At 47.1% G+C, this 21,598-nt stretch overlaps 1 protein-coding gene across 1 annotated transcript in view; it reads left to right on the plus strand.

The window, feature by feature from the left end:
• The window catches only part of PODXL2 (podocalyxin-like 2), a 35,979-nt gene that overhangs the window by 5,322 nt on the left and 9,059 nt on the right, over positions 1-21,598 (plus strand). Inside the window, exons 3-4 of the mRNA XM_011971311.1 lie at positions 18,969-19,759; positions 20,831-20,905. Of these exons, the coding sequence (XP_011826701.1) occupies positions 18,969-19,759; positions 20,831-20,905 (866 nt within the window). The remainder of the gene's footprint in view (positions 1-18,968; positions 19,760-20,830; positions 20,906-21,598) is intronic.

Raw genomic sequence — 21,598 nt, forward strand, 5'->3', positions numbered from 1 at the left:
TTCAGTTTTAATGCTGCGACAAATATCCTTATACATTTTCACACCTTCCTGGTTGTTTCCTTAGGATTAATTTCTGGAATAAAATTGGTAAGTCAAAATATGTATCAGGGCTGGGCATGGTGGCTCACGCCTGTAATCCCAGCACTTTGGGAGTTTGAGGTGGGCAGATCATGAGGTCCGGAGTTTGAGACCAGCCTGGCTAACATGGTGTAACCCCGTCTCTACTAAAAATACAAAAATTAGCCAGGTGTGGTGGCAGGTGCCTGTAATCCTAGCTACTTAGGAGGCTGAGGCAGGAGGATTGCTTGAACCTGGGAGGCGGAGGTTGCAGTGAGCTGAGATTGCACCACTGCACTCCAGCCTGCGGGACAGAGCAAGACTCCATCTCAGAAAAAAAAAAAAAAAAGATGTATCAGTCAGCATCCCACACAGAAACAGAAGACACAATCAAATTAAGACAATCTAAGGAGAATTTGTTTATAAAGCAGCAGATTTATGAAGGTATGGGCTGGATACGGGTGAACCACCAAAGGATCTGTGGCTAGCAGCAGCTGGGTGCTTACCATCTCTAGGCACAGGGAGACCAGGGAAGGGATGAAGATGGGAGCCTGCAGGGAAAGTGGTGTAAAGAGGTGGCCAGATACAGGAGGAGACCGAGAGAATGAACACCGCATCCCCCACCAAATGTTCTCTCTTTCCCTTGTCAATTTGATAGGAAAAATTATAATGGCCTTTGATTCTAGTAAATTTTAACTCATATATGTACAAAATATAAATGTACATTCATTATATATAGAAAAAAAATAGCGACCACTTATCACTCTTATTTTTTATTTGAAGCACAGTGTAGTTAAGAGAACAGGCCTTGGAGTCAGGAAGGCTCCAGCGCTGTCATTTAACAGTGACACAATTTTTTGTGAGTAACTTACCCTAAGCCTCAGTTTCCCATCTAGGAATTGGAGATAATCATATACCCACCTCACAGGGTTGTGGGGTTCACACACCATCATATATTTCGAGCACTTAACTCAGTGCTTGGCACATTGTTAAGTGCTCTGTGAGTATTAGCTATTATTATTACTTTTCTATTTTTTTCTATTGAGTCTTTAATTTTTTCTTATCCCTGTACAAATCTGAAAAAGGGTACTAACTTTCCTCTGACATACATAGAAAACATTTTTCCAGTTTGTCAACTGCTTTTATTTTGATTATAATTTTTGGCATAAAGAAATTAAATATTTTATGAGCTTAAAATTACTTTTTTTTTTCTTTGAGATGGAGTTTCACTCTAGTCACCCAGGCTGGAGTGCAATGGTGTGATCTTAGCTCACTGCAACCTCTGCCTCCCAAATTCAAGCAATTCTCCTACCTCAGCTTCCCAAGTAGCTGGGATTATAGGCACATGCCACCACACCCAGCAAATTTTGTATTTTTAGTAGAGATGGGGTTTCACCATGTTGGCCAGGCTGGTTTCAAACTCCCGACCTCAAGTAATCCACCTACCTCAGCCTCCCAAAGTGTTGGAATTACAGTTGTGAGCCACTGCACCCAGCAAAATTACTTCTTTTAAAATGTTTTTATGTGTTTTTCTTTACTTTATGATTAGAAAATACTTTCTGCCCTTGAGATACATGCACCTTTCTTCCTTCTATTCTTTTTTTAATGTAAATTCTTTTTAAAAAATTGTTTTTATTTTTTGGACACAGGGTCTCGCTCTTACCTCAGGCTGGAGTGCAGCAGCACAATCTTAGCTCACTGCAGCCTTGACCTCCTGAGCTCAATCGATCCTCCTGCTTCAGCCTCCCAAGTAGTTGGGACTACTGGTGTACCCCACCATGCCTGGTTAATTTTTCTGTTTTTTGGTAGAGATGGGGTTTTGCCATGTTGCCCAGGCTGGTCTTGAACGCCTGGGCTCAAGCAATCCACTTGCCTCAGGCTCCCAAAGTGCTGGGATTACAGGTGTGAGCCACCACGCCTGGCCCCTTCTATTCTTTAGCTTAATTTTTTACATTTAAGTCCAATCTAGCTATAATTTATTTTTGTGTATGGTGTAAGATAAGGATCTAATTTATTTTCTCCATACAGATCATCTGTTGTCATGGCAGCATCCATTGATAAATCTGTCCTCTTATCATTTTAAATAAATGGTATTTTGTTGCTGTTGTTGTTTTGAGACAGAGTCTCACTCTTGCCCAGGCTGGAGTGCAGTGGTGTGATCTCCGCTTACTGCAATCTCTGCCTCTGAGGTTCAAATGATCCTCCTGCCTCAGACTCCCTGGTAACTGGGATTACAGGTGTGCCACCACACCCAGCTAATTTTTGTAATTTTAGTAGAGATGGGTTTTACCGTGTTGCCCAGGCTGACTGAACTCCTGACCTCAAGTGATCCACCCACCTCAGCCTCCCAAAGTATTGTGATTACAGGTGTGAGCCACTGTGCTTGGCCAAGAAATGATTTAAAAGAAACTTTTACATTGTACCAGACAATTCTTGAGTCTTTGTCTGGCCTTTTCCTTTTGTTGAGACTGTTGAGCGTCAAGTGTGGGGTAAGCAGTCACACAGAGAGCCTTGGCCTCAGGACCACAGTGAAGAGCCCTGAAGCCTTGATGAGCTCAATTTGTTGTCCTCCCCCCTCCCCAGGGGATTCGTTTCCCTTTCTTTTTCTTTCAGTTCATGTCTCTTCCTCCCCCATTGGCTTCCCTAGGTCTCATAAGAATAAAAATAGCTCTCATTCATTCAATATGAGCCATGCGTAGGCCTTTGCCTCCATCGTCTCTAGTCCTCACCACAGCTGCACATGGCATGGCTGTGAGGTGGGGATACCAGTCGCCCTACTCAGGATGGGCAGGAGGCTAGGGAGGTACAGGGAGGAGGGCAGGAGGCAGAGGAGGTGCAGGGGGGGAGGGTGGGAGGCTGGGGAAGGGAAGGGAGAAGGGTGAGAGGCCAGGGAGTGGCAGGGAGGAGAGCTGCTTCAGTCCTGTTCCTCATTGCTCTTCTCCAGACTTGTCCACTTGACCACAGCCCTTACATTTCCTCAGGTCAGTCTCTTCTCCATACCACCTAACCATGATCTTGTGAAAAAACTAGAGTTGCCCATCTTCTTCTCAAACAGACTAGCGAAGAAACCCCTTCTCAAACCCCAGTGCTCACAGGTTAAAGGCTAAACTTCTTAGCATGGCAGAAAATGCTCTTGACATTCCGGCCCCAGCCTTCCCCAGCCTCTTCTCCTTCCCTGCTCCAGCATGCATCTGATTAGCTCATCATCAGCTTGTTCTCTTCCTTGCTTGGCAGAGTTGAACTGAGGTATGGGGAAGTGGGGTGCTTTGCCCAAGGGCACATGGTTTGGATGTAATGGAGCTGGATCTAGAGTCAGTGTCTTCTCACTGACAACAGCCTGGCCTATTCCCTAAGCCTATGATGCACTTCTTCCTCTTGTCCCATCTGCTTGGGAAGCTCTTCTCCATCCCGATGTCCTAGTGGAGGTGTATTTGACCTTCAGCACCTAGCTCAAGAGGGCTAGCTTCAAGAGGCTTTTGCCAGCTCTCCCCAGTGATCAGGACCACTGCACGTGGTCATGCTGGTGGTGCCCTGTCCAGGGCTCCTGACCGAGCATGGGAGTTGGAGCTGAAGTCCAGCATACGCCCTGCCCATCAGGCTATGGGCTGGGTGGGAGGAGTACCTTTTTCTAATTCATCTGCCCAGAGGGGACATCTCCATGTACTGGCAGTGGCCCTGAAATCAGGCTAGTCACTCACCCCTGCTTCTGTTTTCTCGCAGCACCTTGATGGCGCGTGATTAGGACATGACAGAGGAAAGAAAGTGGCTAAGGTGGCAGGCTGACAGCAAATAGGCTGGTCTAGGAGGCAGCGCAGGGGACAGTGGCGTGCCCCACCCCACTATTCTCTTCTGCTCTTGTACCCCAGAGTCACAGGCTTCTGTCTAGGGGTTCTTGGGGAGAAGGAGGTGGATCACCTCTTGGGGGTTGGAGGAACACAAAGGAACCTTGAGAGGCCTGCCTGGGTCAGGAGTCCTGCAGAGTCCAGAGTGACTGTACCAAGTGCTATCCTAACATGGCTATTAGGGACATTGAACTGCGTGCAGCAGTAGCAGGGACTGTTGAAAATTATGCTGCAAACAGGTCAATCTCAGATCAAGTACCCTTTTAATAATTGTGACATCAGTTCATGTATTCGACACTAGGTATGTGCCTAGCACTATGTTAGGGGTTGTGGGTTCTTATTTAACCTCCACTGAAAAATGTTTAAGTATATATTCTTACTTCCATTTAGCTGATAAGCAAACCTGAGGCTTAGGGAGTTTGAATTTACAGCCCAGCAAGTCAATGTAACAATCAGGATTCAAACCCAAGTTGTTACACTCCAAAGCCTCTCTGCTCTGTCATGTCACCTCTCAGCACAGTGATTTTACTAGAGACTAGCACTAATGTCATATTCTGTATAGTACTTATCACCATTTTTCCATAGAATTTTTTTGTTTTTGAGACAAAGTCTCACTCTATTGCCCAAGCTGGAGTGCAATGGCACGATCTTGGCTCACTGCAACCTCCGCCTCCCAGGTTCAAGTGATTCTCCTGCCTCAGCCTCCCGAGTAGCTGGGATTACAGGGGTGCGCCACTATGCCCAGCTAATTTTTGTATTTTTAGTGGAGACAGAGTTTCACCATGTTGGCCAGGCTGGTCTCGATCTCCTGACCTCGTGATCTGCCCGTCTTGGCCACCCAAAGTGCTGGGATTGCAGGCGTGAGCCACCATGCCTGGCTCCAGAGAATTTTGAGTTAGCTCATTTGAACTTCACAACCACTCTGTGAGCTCAGCCAGGTGGCAGTTATTCTCTTTGCTTGACAGATGGTGAGCCGGGCCAAGGGAGGTTCAGACCTTTGCCCAAGGCCACACAGCTTGTGTGTGACAGAGCCGAATCTGGAGTTGGTGTCCCTGAGCACTGATGCCCTGGGCCTAGCTTCTTGCCAAGGGAGCACATTGATGGCACATGTGAGACAGGAAACCAGTCCATTCTGTTACTAGGACTTTGTCATACATCCCATTTCTAGTGTGTTGGGCCTCAGGTAGAGCTGATGCCTTCCTTCTCCATCTGTAGTGATGGTCCCCAGGCCCAGTGGGAAAAACAGCTGGTGGAGTTTCTGCTTGGTGGATAATGAACAGTGTGACCTTGAGTGGGTTGCTTTTCTAATGTTGGCTTCAGTCTCTTCATCTGCAAAATGAGACCTGGGAATAATAGATTGAAATGTTTCCAGCTTGAAAATATTATGATTCTATGACATTTCAAGTGAAAAGAGCGACCTCAACAAAGCAGGGAAAAAGACATGGAATGCGAATTGCTGCTCCACCAGCTAGCATCAAGCGAAGTTACAGCCTGATCAGTTAATTCATGCACAATTATTAATGATTAGGAGCAGTCTGTCAGGTTACCTACTCATTCGAGACTGTCCCCACTGTCCCCTCCAGCCCTTTCATTTTCTAAGCTCCTTAAGGAAATTGTCTTGCATGCAGTTTTAATTTTCCTAGTGAGTGAGCAAATTAAAGTGTTCTGCAAGAAACACTTTAATCTTTGGGGTTGGCAAGTCCTAGATACCCCACTCAGATGGGCTCACAGGCCTGTGTGATAAAAGGGGACTTTATTGGCTGAAGAACGGGGGTCCAGGAATGGGCTTCCTGCTCCAGCACTCAGCGTGCCGCCCTCCACGTGCCGCCCTCCACATGCTGGAGCCTGCCCTGCCCCATCAGTTGTGCTCAGCTTTCCCTTGCTGGCTTCGTTCTCAGGCAGGCTGGTCCTGGGTGCTGGCTTGGAGAGCCCCAGTAGCTGCACACTGTCGTCCTATCACTCAGCACCCTGCAGAAAGGGAGATCTGCCTTCCCATCACTTCAGGAACAGTCTCTGGATGATCTCGCTGAGTCCCGAGCTTGGGGATGGAATTTGACTATCCACGCCCATGTTGAGCTGTCCCTGAAGCCAGGGGACATTCCAAACCAAAAAGAGAGGAGGAGTGTCCCCCAGAGTAGAATTGAGGTGCTATTAACAGAAAGAGAGCATGAGACAACAGTACTGCACTTGAGTAGGGAACACTTATAAAGTGCCTATATGTCATTTTCACTTGGATTTCTTTTTTTTTTTTTTTTTGAGATGGAGTCTTGCTCTGTCGCCCAGGCTGGAGTACAGTGGCGCAATCTCGGCTCACTGCAAGCTCCGCCTCCTGGGTTCACACCATTCTCCTGCCTCAGCCTCCTGAGTAGCTGGGACTACAGGTGCCCGCCACCACGCCCGGCTAATTTTTGTATTTTTTAGTAGAGAGGGGGTTTCACCGTGTTAACCAGGATGGTCTCGATCTCCTGACCTCATGATCTGCCCGCCTCGGCCTCCCAAAGTGCTGGGATTACAGGCGTGAGCCACCGCACGCGGCCCACTTGGATTTTTTTTTAACCTCACAGCAACCTGATGAAATCTGTAAAAGCAGGCATGATTATATCACTGTTTTACAGCTAGAGAAGCCGGCTTAGAGAGATTTAAAAGTGGCTCTAAATGACACAGTGGCAGAATTAAATCTCAAATCTGAGTTCTACTTGAAGACCTGCTGCTCCCCTCAATACAAAGTCCTTCATTAGGCTACTTTAGTTATCATTGCTGTAATCAATTTTGGAGAAAGCAGACCAACAGAGCAGCTGTCTGCTGGGACCTGGAAGTGGTTCCTGTACAGCGAAGCCTTGTCGTGATTGTGTCTGCTGTAGAATGATTTGACCTTCTGGGTCATTGCCCACACATCAGGCGTGTCCATATCCTTAGGATGGGCTGATAATTGTGGAGCCTGTGGACAGAGCAACAAAGAGAGCACTTTTACTTAGCCACCAAAACAAAAGCCTTGTCATTCTTGTTCTATGCTAGTAATAAATATCAACATATAAAAATTTAAAACTGCAACTAAAAGAAGAAAATAAAAATCACCTATGATCCAGTCATTCAGGGTCAGTGAATGTTAACGTTTTGGACTACCTCTTTCTGGACTTTTTTTTTTTTTTTTTTTTTTGAAACAGTCTCACTCTTTGCCCAGGCTGGAGTGCAGTGGTGTGATCTCAGCTCACTGCAACCTCTGCTGCATGGGTTCAAGCGATTCTGTCTCCTGAGTGGCTGGGATTACAGTCATGTGTCCCTACGCCCAGCTAATTTTTGTATTTTTTTTTTTTTTTTTGAGATGGAGTCTTGCCCTGTCGCCCAGGCTGGAGTGCACTGGTGCAGTCTTGGCTCACTGCAACCTCTGTCTCCCAGGTTCAAGCAATTCTCCTGTCTCTACCTCCTGAGAGCTGGGGCTGCAGGCATGTGCCACCACCCCCGGCTAATTTTTGTATTTTTAGTAGAGCTGGGGTTTCGCCGTGTTGGCCAGGCTGGTCTTGAACTCCAAACCTCAGGAGATCCACCTGCCTCGGTCTCCCAAAGTGCTGGGATTACAGGCATGAGCCATTGTGCCTAGCTCTTTCTGGACTTTTTTTTTTCCTTTATAGGACATATATAAAATATACTTTTACAAAAAATGGACAATAGTGGACACTGTGGTGTACACATCTTGCTGTTTCACTTAGAAACCTCTTTCCAAGCCAGCACACACAGCTCTGCAGCCTGTTCAAGGCTGCCATGGTCTCCCAATATAAGGCAGGTCTGTCATTTCTTTGGGCAGTCCCCTGCAGTGTGGGTGCTGGACCCCAGTCTTCTGTTACATGGACTGTGCCATGATGGGGATCTATGAAGCCACATGACTGTGAGCATCCCTAATCGTCTCCTTAGGGTACCTTTCCAGAAGTGAGATTATAGGTTCAGAATATTTGTCTTTAAAGCTTCTCGTTCCTATGACTCAGTAGCCCTCCAGAAATGTGACCTGCTTTCCTTCCCATCTTGCACCCTTCCAATACTAGGCATGAATGACCTTGAATGTATACATATACTTGTCAGGTTGGTAGTTCCAAAGACTGGCATTTTGCAGTTTACTTTATATTTCTTTGATGACTATTGAGGTCGACTATCAAAAAGTAGTTTGAAGCCAAGGGACAATTTTCAGTGACTTGACATTAACCTAAAGGGACATTTAAGGTGATCTTTCAAGGACTCTGGCCCTTTTGCCTGTTCATTGATATTTCAGCCTGTGCTGAAGTTCATCCCTGGGGTTATGGCTGCCCTGAGAGACAGAAGAAACGTCCAGTGTGACCTTGATAAATTGGGGAAAGAAACCTATACAGAACTGTGGTGAAATATAGGAGGGAAAAATGATCTATTTAGGGAACAAAGCCAGCACCATAATGAGTTTAAAAGAAAGGGGACAAATAAGGCCTGGGGGACCCAGGCCTGGTGCTTCATCAGGGTGAACTGGAGCTGCATTTGAGCCAGCACCGACCCATCACAGGGGGCGTGGGAGAGCTGACCTTACCAGCTGTGATAAATGACAGTAGTGCCACCGGAGTGGAGAAACCCCTTTACATTTTGCATCAGTTAGTCTCAATTTAGTGAATCTTGTTCAGTTTTCAATAGTTCATTCAGCAAATATTTATTGTGTACCCCCTGTGCTGATTTTGTAACACTCTTAAAACTGTGGTGAGGCTGGGCACAGTGGCTCACGCCCGTAATCCCAACACTTTGGGAGGCCAAGGCGGGTGGATCACCTGAGGTCAGGGGTTCGAGACCAGCCTGACCAATATGGTGAAACCCCGTCTCTACTAAAAATACAAAAATTAGCCAGATGTGGTTGCGGGTGCTTTAATCCCAGCTACTTGGGAGGCTAAGGCAGGAGAATCACTTGAACCCAGGAGGCGGAGGTTGCAGTGAGCTGAGATCGTGCCATTGCACTCCAGCCTGGGCGACAAACCGAGGCCCTATCTCAAAACAAACAAACAACAAACATACAAAAAAACCACTGTGGTGAATCCAGAGTTTTCACAAGGGAAGGATGAAAACAGGAAGGTTGAGAATAAAGAATAATTACAGTTGCTTAGCCCCAAGAAAAGAGGCTAGGTTTGGGGGCAACTAAGAGACTATGTACGTTGTTTCCTGTGAAGGCGATGCTAGCAGGTGCTGCTCACTTAACAGATGAAACAGAGATGGACTTGAGTTGTAAAGGAACCATCACAGCTGGGTTTAGGTAAATGGGGGTGTAGGGGTAAGTCAATAACACAGAAATGCCTCTCTAAAGAGACCCAGCCATATTCTTGAAGATAATTGCCAGCTCATCTTCTCTAGACTCACCGATGTCTGCCAGAGGGCTGAGGCCTCATCAGGTAGCCTCCTGTGGTCCCTTCCCATGTTAGGACCCTGACCCTAACCACGGATACACCTGCCATGAGCTGGGCTGTGTGGATGCTGAGAGGAGCAGAGAACATGGAGGGTGACAGAAGGAAAGTGTGCCTTCTGTGGGGTGGGTGTTTTGCATTCCTGATGCCACTTCATCTTTGTAACAACCAGAGGTATTAGCCTCACATCATGGAGGGGTGGGTGTGCGGCACACAGAGGCAAGTGTCCACCCAGAATTCCAGCCCGTGCCTGCAGAACCCTGAAGCTTGGCCTGGGGCTCTTAACGCCAACCACTCTTGTGAGTCAAGCCCAGCTTTAAGGAGGCTGGCTGTGGCCACAAAGATGTGGGCAGACTGGGAAGAGGTCATGATTCTGCTTGTCAGCTTGCTCCTGTCTAGCATCCCAAGCCAAGCCTGGGTGCTGGACTAAATGACCAGGATGTGTCAAAAGACACTGGCTTTAACCACACAAGAGTCTAAGAGTCTTACAACTTTACAACTGTGACAAGTCTAATATCACAACTTAGAGCAAGTATCCTCCCCTCCTGTGCTCCCTCATCTGGAAAAGGCGAGAGATGGGCCCTTTGCTCTTGCAGGGCCTCTGTCTACCTGTAAAATCCCCAAGTCTGGGATTTGGAGACCCAACTGTTGTGAGGGCTCTGGGGAACATGTGGTTTCTGTGTAGAGCCACCAGGGGGGGCTGTGACTTCACAGTGCCATTCCCAGCAGTTCCAGGAGGGTCAGGAGCTCAGGAGCCTAAGGTTATCCTGCAGTCAATCCAGGAAGTGCTCCAGGGCTCTCCTGTGCAGTGAGGGGGACAGCTCCAGGTGACTTCCGAGCTGCAGCTTAGACATTCGTGGCTTCCCATGCTCCGAGGCCCAGCCCGAGCCTCTCCCTGGAGGGCCTGAGTCTTGGATGTTGGATGACCTTTCTCATCCTTCAGTGCCCCAGCTCTTCCTGACGACAGGGACAAATCCATGGAACCAGCCCTTAGACTTCCACGTGTCTCCAGTGCGTCTCCCGGGCGACTCTGCTTGCTTACACCTGTGTCCAGGTGTGGGGCTCTGGAGGTACACCTTGGTCCCAGACATACTTTTGGGGTTTGGCTACAAACTAAAAGGGCTTCATGGAGGAACCTCTCTCCTGAGCCTAAAGTGGATGGAGTAGGAAGGTATTCCCTGGAGCGCTCAGCTGGTCAGACCCTCCCTCTGGAATCACAGCTGTCGGCAGCAGCAGGGCTGAGGATGAGGGTGTCAAGGACTTGCCCTGGGTCACTGAGGGCGGGCTGGGAGGGCAGGGAGCCCTGTCGTTGTCCCCTCTCTCCTCCCTCTCCTCTTGCCTATCCCCTCTCTTTACTCTCCTCATCTCCATCTCCCTCCTTTTCCTGCTCAGCTTCACTTCTTTGTTTCTCTTCTTCCATTGTCGATTTGATCCTTTTTCACCTCCAAAGTGCCTACTGAGGCTTCCTCTCCCCTCTCAACACAACGAGTTCCTGGAAGCCTGATCTGTATTCCCTGGACACGTGAGTGGGAAAAGCACCTTCCTCCCTGTCTCTCAAGACTGTCTCACCTGCTTCAGGGCGGTGTGGCTCCTTCCTGCCACAGGGCTCTGCGCTCTCAGCCAGGATAGCCTGCCCTGTCCCTTGCCATGTTTCTGTTCCCCTCTTGACAGCTCAAGCGTGTTCACTGGCTTGTAGTGAAAGTCAGTGTCTCAGGACGGGTGCAGGGGCTCACTCCTGTAAGCCCAGTACTTTGGGATGCCAAGGCAGGCGGATCACGAGGTCAAGAGATCAGGACCAGCCTGACCAACATGGTAAAACTCCGTCTCTACTAAAAATACAAAAAATTAGCTGGGCATGGTGGCGTGCGCCTGTAGTCCCAGCTACTCAGGAGGGTGAGGCAGGAGAATTGGTTGAACCCAGGAGGTGGGGGTTGCAGTGAGCCAAGATCGTGGCACTGTAGTCCAGCCTGGGTGACAGAGCAAGACTCCATCTCAAAAAAAAAAAAAAAAAAGAAAGTATCTCTCACATGTGCACACTCTCTCTGTTACTCCTTATTTAAAAAAAAATTTCAATTTACAGAAAAGTTGCAAGAATAATTCCATCCACCCTTTGCTCAGATTCCCCCATTATTAACGCTTTGCTGCATTTGCTTTGTCACTGTATATGTGTGCATGTATGCATATGGAGACGCAGATCTGTACTTCTTGCTGAACCATTTGATGGTAAGTTGCAGTTACTCCTTTGCTCCAAATACTTCAGTGTGCATTTCTTAGGAACAAAGCATTCTGCCAAAAACCACAGCAGGATGATCAAAATCAGGAAATTAACACTGATATAATATGCTTCTGTAATTACAAACTTTATTCAAACTTCGCCAGTTTTCCCAATAGTGTCTTTTATAGCAAAAGAAAAAAAGAGCAGGATTTCATAGTCCACTGTCTGGTCCAGAATCATGTACTGCATTTAGTCAGCATGTCTCTTTTGTCTCTTTTATTCTGGAAAACCCTCTAGTCTTTCTTTGTCTTTCATGACCTTGACATTGTTGGAGTATAGGCCAGTTATTTTGTAGATTGCCCCTCAATTTTAGTTTGTCTGAAGTTTTCCCGTGGTCAGATTCGGGCTCTGCATTTTTGGCAGGCATATCGTGGACGTGATGCTGTATCTTCTTTTTTATTTTTATTATTATTATTTTTAAAAGAAGTCTCGCTCTGTCGCCCAGGCTGGAGTGCAGTGGCACGATCTGGGCTCACTGCAAGCTCCGCCTCCCGGGTTCACACCATTCTCCTGCCTCAGCCTCCTGAGTAGCTGGGACTACAGGCGCCCGCCACCTCGCCCGGCTTGATTTTTGTATTCTTTTGAGTAGAGACGGCGTTTCACCGTGTTAGCCAGGATGATCTCGGTCTCCTGACCTCGTGATCCGCCCGTCTCAGCCTCCCAAAGTGCTGGGATTACAGGCTTGAGCCACCGCACCCGGCCGATGCTGTATCTTCTTAGTGAATCGAAAGAAGTTAACTGAGTGTTTACTCTGTGGACTGGCTCTGCTCTTGGGTAAAGCCTGGCTTCTTCACTCTTTATTCTCAACTCACATTTGGATCCAGTCTTACGGTCTCTCTCCTGGGACCCCTGCTTTCACACTGCTGGTGTTTGCCCTGCAGCTGCCCACACAGACGCCCCTTACCCCACTGGTTCCTAGTGTGTGCTCCCATCAGGCCTCCCAGTAATTCTGCTTCTATTTTAAGAGACATTTGTAATATTAAGATCATATTTACACTTGTCAACAGATGACCAATCCCCTCCTGCCCTACCCTTTTTCCTGGATTTTCTTTGACTTAAAACTCAAGTGCTTAGGCTTTAGTTACATTCAGTATAAAAAATGAAAAATAAAAACTCAAGTGTTTATGCTGCTCCTCATTCTGTGGAGAACACTTCTACTTTTCCTGTTACGATTTTACCAGGTAATAACTGCTTTAATAATAATAATGGCAGGCAGATGGCCAGGCGTGGTGGCTTATGCCTATAATCCCAGCACTTTGGAGGGCAAAGGTGGGCGGATCCACCTGAAGTCAGGAGTTTGAGACCAGCCTGGCCAACATGGCAAAACCCCGTCTCTACTAAAAATACAAATTTTTCTTTCTCTTTTTTTTTTTTTTTTTTTTTGAGACAGAGTCTCGCTCTGTCACCCAGGCTGTAGTGTAGTGGTGCAATCTCGGCTCACTGGAACCTCTGCCTCCCAGGTTCAAGCGATTCTCGTGCCTCAGCCTCCCGAGCAGCTGGGATTACAGGCACCTACCACCACACCTGGCTGATTTTTGTATTTTTAGTAGAGACGGGGTTTCACCGTGTTGGCCAGGCTGGTCTTGAACTCCTGACCCCAGGTGATCCACCCCCTTGGCCTCCCAAAGTGCTGGGATTACAGGCATGAGCCACCATGCCCAGCCATAATACAAAAATTAGCCAGGCATGGTGGTGGGTGCCTGTAATCCCAGCTTCTCTAGAGGCTGAGGCAGGAGAATTGCTTGAACCTGGGAGGTGGAGGTTGCAGTGAGCCAAGATCACACCACTGCATTCCGGCCTGGGCAACAGAGCGAGACTCTGTCTCAAATAATAATAATAATAAAAGCAGGAGGAGGCGGAGGACCCCCCACAGTTAACTGAGTGTTTACTCTGTGGACTGTGCACAGGGTCACCTCACTGAACCCTGACCACAGCTCTGTGTGGCAGGTACCACTGTTATTTTACACTTAAGGAAAGGGAGACATGTGGAGGTTAAGCAACATGTCTAAGATCATACAGCTGATAAGCAGTGGAACTGAGACCACACAGTAAAAAGAAAAGGAATAATTTTAGATGTTGAGCACTGGTAAGAAAGTGGAAAAGGACTGCTGATTCCAAGTGCTAGTGAGCAAGTGTTTAGTGATTTGTCAAGTCACTGGAGTGAGAGGCTGGAAAAAAGCGAGGAGCTCTGGAGAAGATGTAAATTTGGGAGCCTTTAGCATAGAGAAAATAGATGCAGCCTGTGGAATAAGCACTGACCAAGGAAGAAGTGTGGAAATGATGAGTCAGAGGCTGACCCTGGAAGGGACTGCATTTTGAGAGGCAGGAGAGGAATTCATAGAGAGAGTAAAGAAGTCTGTATAGTGACAGGTGGGCCTCCTTTTTTTTTTTTTTTTTTCCTTTTTTTTTTTGAGACGGAGTCTCGCTCTATCGCCCAGGCTGGAGCGCAGTGGCCAGATTTCAGCTCACTGCAAGCTCCGCCTCCTGGGTTTACACCATTCTCCTGCCTCAGCCTCCCGAGTAGCTGGGACTACAGGCGCCCGCCACCTCGCCCGGCTAGTTTTTTGTATTTTTTTTTTTTTAGTAGAGACGGGGTTTCACCATGTTAGCCAGGATGGTCTCGATCCCCTGACCTCGTGATCCGCCCGTCTCGGCCTCCCAAAGTGCTGGGATTACAGGCTTGAGCCACCCCGCCCGGCCGACAGGTGGGCCTCTTACTCCCTGGAGGCACAGGCCCTGGTGTTTAGGAGGCAGAAAAGTTCAACAAACACACATTGCTCTCCTTTCTACTCTGGACCAGGCACTATGTTAGGTGCTGGGAATGTAGGGATGAAGAAAATCACTTTGCTTGGCAACAAGAATTTGTAATCTAGTGAATCCTGTTTTATTCTTATTTAAGACAGTAGAGTTGTTTGTAATGCCATTGTGTTACATAAGACACATTTATCAGAACTATATCCAAAGCTTAAAATACCAGCGATATAAAGAACCTTAGAAATCATATATACCATCATCTTCATTCCACATAAAAACTGAAGCCCAGGCCAGGTGCAGTGGCTCATGCCTGTAATCCTGGAACTTTGGCAGGCCAAGGCAGGAGGATCGCTTGAGCCCAGGAGTTCAAGACCAGCCTGGGCAACACAGGGAGACCCCATCTCTACAAATAATTTTAAAGAATTAGCCAGGTGTCAGGCGCGGTGGCTCATGCCTGTAATCCCAGCACTCTGGGAGGCCTTGGTGGGTGGATCACGAGGTCAGGAGTTTGAGACCAGCCTGGCCAACATGGTGAAACCCCGTCTCTACTAAAAATAGCTGGGCGTGGTGGCGCATGCCTATAGTCCCAGCTACTTGGGAGGCTGAGGCAGGAGAATTGCTTGAACCTGGGAGACAGAGGTTGCAGTTGAGCCAAGATCGTGCCACTACACTCTAGCCTGGGTGACAGAGCAAGACACCATCTCAAAAAAAAAAAAAATATATTAGCTAAGTGTGGTGGTGTGTGCCAGTAAGTCCCAGCTACTCAGGAGGCTGAGGCAGGAGAATTGCTTGAGCTCAGGAGTTCGAGACCAGTTTGCACAGTGTAAAGATACCCTATCTCTACAAATAATAAAAAAATTAGCTGGGTGTGGTGGCACATGCCTGTGGTCCCAGCTGCTTGGGAGGCTGAGGTAGGAGGATCACTTGAGCCTCGGAGTTTGAGGCTGCAGTGAGCTGTCATGGCACCACTGCACTCCAGCCTGGGTGACAGAGTGAGACCCCGTCTCAAAAATAAAACAAAATATCAGTGATACAACCACTGCATGCACAGATAAGTTAGTGGCTGAGTCCCAGATCATGTTGCCCACAGTGTGACCGATGATGCATCTCTGAAGAGGCGGTACACAGTTTAGGGAGTTCTGTTGGTGCCCTCTGGAGATGTTGGTTCTCTCTCTGACTTTTGGAAAGTCAGCACCAAATTGAGTAGAGGGATTGTTTTAGTCAACTTGCCCTCCCAGGACCTCCCTACCCTGTGGGATTCTGCTGATGGGTGTGTCACCATCCACCATATTCCTGCCATATCCTAGGCTTCATTGAATCCATCAGCTATTTTAAGTGCGTCCTGAAGGTTTCCAATATGCCTTTCCTCTGAACTTCACCATCTTTACTAATGGCTTGGCTACTCCGGCAGCTTCTTCCTGTTGGCCCTCCAGCTCACACATCTGATTACTTCTCCTTCAGAGTCATCTCTTAAATCTGCTCTTTTCTCATCATTTCCAGTGTTGTCACTGCCATGCATCTCTCCTGAACCACTGCAGCAACTCCCTGACTCTTCTGTAAACTTTCATTCATCTACTCCTTCACCTAATCTTGTAAATTGCTGTCAGATTAATCTTCCAATAATGAAATATGTTTGTAAGGGATTTATGTTGTATTTCCTAGGCGCCCATCTGACTCCTATTCTGTTACCCAGTATTCCTATCAAGTAATCATCCAACCCATTTCAGTTATGTTTTCATGCATTATATTTTAATTTTGAATAGATCTGGCTATTATAAAGTTCTTACATTGAAGCAAAATATTTTTATTCTTCTATATACTTGTTTTATGGGTGTGGTTTCCTCCTGAATCTTTCTGAAGATATTAACAAGAAACTTTTCTGAATTCTCTTTTGTTAACTAGACTGACTCTTCCTAGAGGTCAGTTGCTTTACGGTCTCACCCTCATGCTTCTTCATCAGGCTGGCTTTCTTAAAATATCTTGGGAACCTTGGTTGTTCTTTCTTTCTTATTTATTTATTTATCTGTAGTGACCTCACTACAGAGCATGACATCAGGTGGAAGAGGGGGAGGATCTGCTACTCAAAAAGTCTAATTAACAGAAATAGACTGGATAGAATATTCTAATTGTTGATGTAAATACTATAGTGAGCTTTCAGTTGTCACTAGGATTGTTCAGCTTCTAAGTCATACTTTTTATGACAGGGAATCAGTTTTTCTTTTTGAAGTAATCCTTCTCAGAGCTCTCTCTCTGTGTTCTAATTTGAACCAATTGCTTTCCAGACTTACTGCACAGTTTCCATCCTGAGATATATTTTCATTACATTCCTCTCATGTTTCTTGATTTCCCATGTCTTCTTTTTTGGGTTTCTTAGAGAACTTACTTAGATCTCTTGGAATCTGTGGATAATAACACTTTTAAATCTTTGCATGTATGAGAATGTCTTTATTTTGCAATCACACTTGAGTAGTTGTTTAGTTGGGTATAAAATTTCAGGTTCAGGCTGGGCGCGGTGGCTCAAGCCTGTAATCCCAGCACTTTGGGAGGCCGAGACAGGCGGATCACGAGGTCAGGAGATCGACACCATCCTGGCTAACACGGTGAAACCCCGTCTCTACTGAAAAAAAAAAAATACAAAAAACTAGCCGGGCGTGGTGACGGGCGCCTGTAGTCCCAGCTACTCGGGAGGCTGAGGCAGGAGAATGGCGTGAACCCGGGAGGCGGAGCTTGCAGTGAGCTGAGATCCGGCCACTGCACTCCAGCCTGGGTGCCAGAGCGAGACTCCGTCTCAAAAAAAAAAAAAAAAAAAAAAATTCAGGTTCAAAATAAACATCCCTCAGATTTTTCAATGCATTTTAAAATTCTTCCTCTTGGCTACTAATATTAATTAGAAGCTTCATGATAATTTGATAATCTGTTTCTTATTCCTTTACAGATAACCTGTTCTTTCTCTGAGAGCTGTTAAGATTTTCTCTTGCTCCTTAGAATTCTAAAATGACATGAGGATGAGGCTAGGTGTGAGCCTTTTATCATTCACCCTGATGATATAGCCTTTCAATGCGAAGATTCATGTTGCCAGCTCTGGAAATTTTTTTTCTTTGTTTCTCTCCATTATTCTCCATTTTATTGCTTCTGTCTTTCTGGAAATCATATTAGCTAGGTATTGGATCTCCTACATTGGTTGTCTATATCTTTTAACTCTTCTCTATTGTCTTTTCCCTTTTGCCCTAGAGGCTTTTCCTTGACTTTTTTTTTTTTCCAGCCATTAAAAATTTGAATTTTCAATCTGCTGAATTTTTAAATTTCAACAATCAACTTTCAATATCCAAGAAATTTTTCTTTTTTAAAGATTACTTGATTTTCTTAGTGGCCTCTTATTTTAGGGATGCAATAGTTTTGAATCTTTCTGAGGATACTAATTAGATTTTTTGAAATTACCTTCTGTTCTCTGAATTTCCTGTGTTCTGCATCCTTGCTCCCACAGTTGTGCCTCTTCCTAACTCTGGGTAAGAAAGCCTGCCCTCCCCTGCTGTTTTTTCCTATGTTTACTTTGGCTGAGGGGTTATCTGTTCCTATAATCTCAAATGCTTTCCATGTTCCCAGAAATTTCTCTGAAATGTTTTTACCTTCATTTTGACTGTTAAAATTTTTCTTTTGTCGTTTGATAAAAATTTTGGAGGAGGCAGTAAATGAATACCCTTAGTTCACTATCTTAAAGTGTTCCCACCACTCCCTTTCTAAAGAGTATTTTAAAACTACAATATTTATTATTTTGAAACAAAATGGCAGCCAATAAAAGTTGCTTCCTAGATATAGCTTCTGATATTTTGAATGAATTTCCAAAAAACTTGTTCTGTAACTTTCATACATAGTTATTCGGAAGAGGCCTAGGGTTCATTGAAAAGCCAGAAAACAATCTGATCTCCAGGAAGTCTCCTAACTTCTCTGCTTCAAAATGTAATTCCCAAGAATGGCAGGGAGAATAAAATCCCCTCTCCCACTGCCAACAGTGACCCTGAACATTCTGGGAGGCCCTGGAAACCTCTGGGCTCAGCCCCTGGCCTCTCTCTGGCTCTCCCTACATCTTTTTCATTTCCTGTCTGGGCCTAAATTATAGAAAAAGAGCACAGTTTAGGAACAATGGTCATAATCAAGGGGTCTCACTTCTGTGATGAGAGGGCTGTCAGACCTCCTTCGGGAACTCCACCAAGAAGACTCTCATAACAACTCACTAGAAAAGGAGTAGGGGGACATTTCCTAGTGGGTTGTTGTGGGATCTTCTTGGTGAAATCCCTGGATGAGGACAAGCGAGCACATTACAAACACAGTGGAGAATATATACCTCAAACTACTCATGGCTCTTTTGGAGGAATGCAATATACAAAACTTTCTACATTCCTGTGTTCATTGAGTTTTGGTGATAAATTTGTATTATTTTATCATGATAAAGGAAACAGTGACTAGCCTTGTCCCTGTGTCCCTCCACAGTCTGCTCCCCTGGCCTCACCTCTTGGTCATGACCTGATGACTTCTGCCCCGTCAGTGTATTGTGGTTCTTTTATGCCATCTGCCCAGTAAATATTGAGTAAAGCAATAAATGATGAAACAAGTGAATGAACTTTTCATCTCTGTCCTTAGATTATGTTTTTCCTGACTTAACTGAGAAGGCAGGTTCCATTGAAGACACCAGCCAGGCTCAAGAGCTGCCAAACCTCCCCTCTCCCTTGCCCAAGATGAATCTGGTTGAGCCTCCCTGGCATATGCCTCCCGGAGAGGAGGAAGAAGAGGAAGAAGAGGAAGAGGAAGAGGAGGAGAGGGAGAAGGAAGAGGTAGAGAAACAAGAAGAGGAAGAAGAGGAGGAGCTGCTCCCTGTGAATGGATCCCAAGAAGAAGCCAAGCCTCAGGTCCGTGACTTTTCTCTCACCAGCAGCAGCCAGACCCCAGGGGTCACCAAAAGCAAGCATGAAGACTCTGGGGACCAGGCCTCATCAGGTGTGGAGGTGGAGAGCAGCATGGGGCCCAGCTTGCTGCTGCCTTCAGTCACCCCAACTACAGTGACTCTGGGGGACCAGGACTCCACCAGCCAGGAGGCGGAGGCCACAGTGCTGCCAGCTGCAGGGCTTGGGGTAGAGTTCGAGGCTCCTCAGGAAGCAAGCGAGGAAGTCACTGTGGGAGCAGCTGGTTTGTCTGGCCAGCAGGAGGAGGTGCCGGCCTTGCCTTCATTCCCTCAAACCACAGCTCCCGGTGGGGCCGAGCACCCAGATGAAGATCCCCTTGGCTCTAGAACCTCAGCCTCTTTCCCACTGGCCCCTGGAGATGTGAAACTGACACCTTCCTCTGCTACCTTGGGGCAAGAAGATCTCAACCAGCAGCTCCTAGAAGGGCAGGCAGCTGAAGCTCAATCCAGAATACCCTGGGATTCTACGCAGGTAAAGTGAGGGGCATGCGGGCCACCACCCCGCACCTTCTTCACGGAGCCTGGCCATCCCCAGGGCTGGTGTGGCATGGGGGCAGGATCTGCCAGGTTGAGGAGGGAGGCCCTTTCCATGGCATGTAGATCCCCATGGAACTTGTGGGGATGCAAACCTCAGGGCCAACAATGGGTGTTCTCCCCACACTTCTCTGCAAAGGCCTTCGGAGAAGCTTGGTGGCCTGGCCTGGGTTTCATTTGTTCAGGTGTTACCACTACCACCCTTAGACTTCTTTTGTTTTTTTTTCCAAGATGGAGTCTCACTCTGTCGCCCAGGCTGGAGTGCAGTGGCCACGATCTCGGTTCACTGCATCCTCCACCTCCCAGGTTCAAGCAATTCTCGTAACTCAGCCTCTTGAGTAGCTGGGATTACAGGCGTGTGCCACCATGCCTGGCTAATTTTTGTATTTTTAGTGGAGGCGAGGTTTCACCATGTTGGCTAGGCTGGTCGGGAACTCCTGACTTCAAGTGATCCACCCGCTTTGGCCTCCCAAAGTGCGGGGATTACAGACATTAGCTACTGCGCCAGCCCACCCTTAGACTTCTGCACTGATTCTACCAGCAGCTAGAGCTAGTGGCTGACCTGTGCTTTCCCCATCCCATCTCACCACCCTCCTTCTCCCCACCGACACCCATGTGCACAGCAGGCACAAGTCAGTGTTCACACCCACTGACACCGCAAGGAAAGGAAAGGAGCCCCAGAATATTAACGATAAACTTGCCCTTGAAAGCCAGCATGTGGGGCAAGCTCTCTGCAGCCTGGCCCCTTTGATATAGCCCCCTTTTTCCTGGGAATAATGCCTGGCCTCCTGCTCTCACTCAACACATTCCCTGCTTGGTCCCCAAAGACATTCGAGTTTGTACTCCTCGGCATGGTGCCTCACAGAGGCTGTCAGCAGCCCCTCGCTGTAATGCGCCTCTGCTGGCCTCCACCTTCCAGCTTCCCAGAGGGCCTCCGACCGGGGTTCTTTCCCCCGTGCCTTTCCTCTGCCTTCGTAACTGTCGCCCTGCTTTCTGTCTCCTCACACAGGTGATCTGCAAGGACTGGAGCAATCTGGCTGGGAAAAACTACATCATTCTGAACATGACAGAGAACATAGACTGTGTGAGTGCCCAGCCAGGCTCCGAACCGCAGGGAAAGGCTGCAGGCAGTGGGCAGGGTGGGGGGTCCCAAGGCTGCGGGGACAAGCAGTGCGCGGGAGGAGGCTTAGTTCTTCAGTTGGTGGCCCAGGGATATACCAGCAGCCACCAACATTACACGCAGAGAGCTTTCATATTTTAAAATTTCCGAAGGCTCTTTGGTTCTTGCCTCCCTCTCTTTTTAATTTAAACGAATACTTTGTTCATGTGTGCACTATCTTATTTCTCCAGTGATATTGAAACCTTTCTGTCTTTTTTAGAGTTGTTTTCTCCCTGTATAGGTTGCTTTTCTCCGTTTTGGGTCTCAGCCTTTTCATATATATACATGCTCTCCACACATGTCTGGTGAAGTTTGTTCACAGCTTTCTCTATCAAAAAACTGGCTGGAAGCTTTGAGCATGGTGCTAGGGTTTGTCAGCTACGGCTTCTCATGAGAGTGGTCTGGCTAGGCCGTATCACTTAGAAATTTGTAATGGCAGCATTGTTAGGGCCTTCCTCCTGAGGTGATTAGAGTCTTTGAAAAGGCAACTTCTGTTCTGTTGGAAGTATAACAAGTTGGTTGTCAGTGTTCCGGGAGCCAGGGTGGAGAGAGAGGGCTGGGTGTTTCAGTATTATAAATATGTATCCATAAAGGTCAATATTCATGTACTGTCTCTTC

This window comes from Mandrillus leucophaeus, unplaced genomic scaffold (assembly GCF_000951045.1).
Source record: "Mandrillus leucophaeus isolate KB7577 unplaced genomic scaffold, Mleu.le_1.0 Scaffold121, whole genome shotgun sequence".
Taxonomy (NCBI): domain Eukaryota; kingdom Metazoa; phylum Chordata; class Mammalia; order Primates; family Cercopithecidae; genus Mandrillus; species Mandrillus leucophaeus.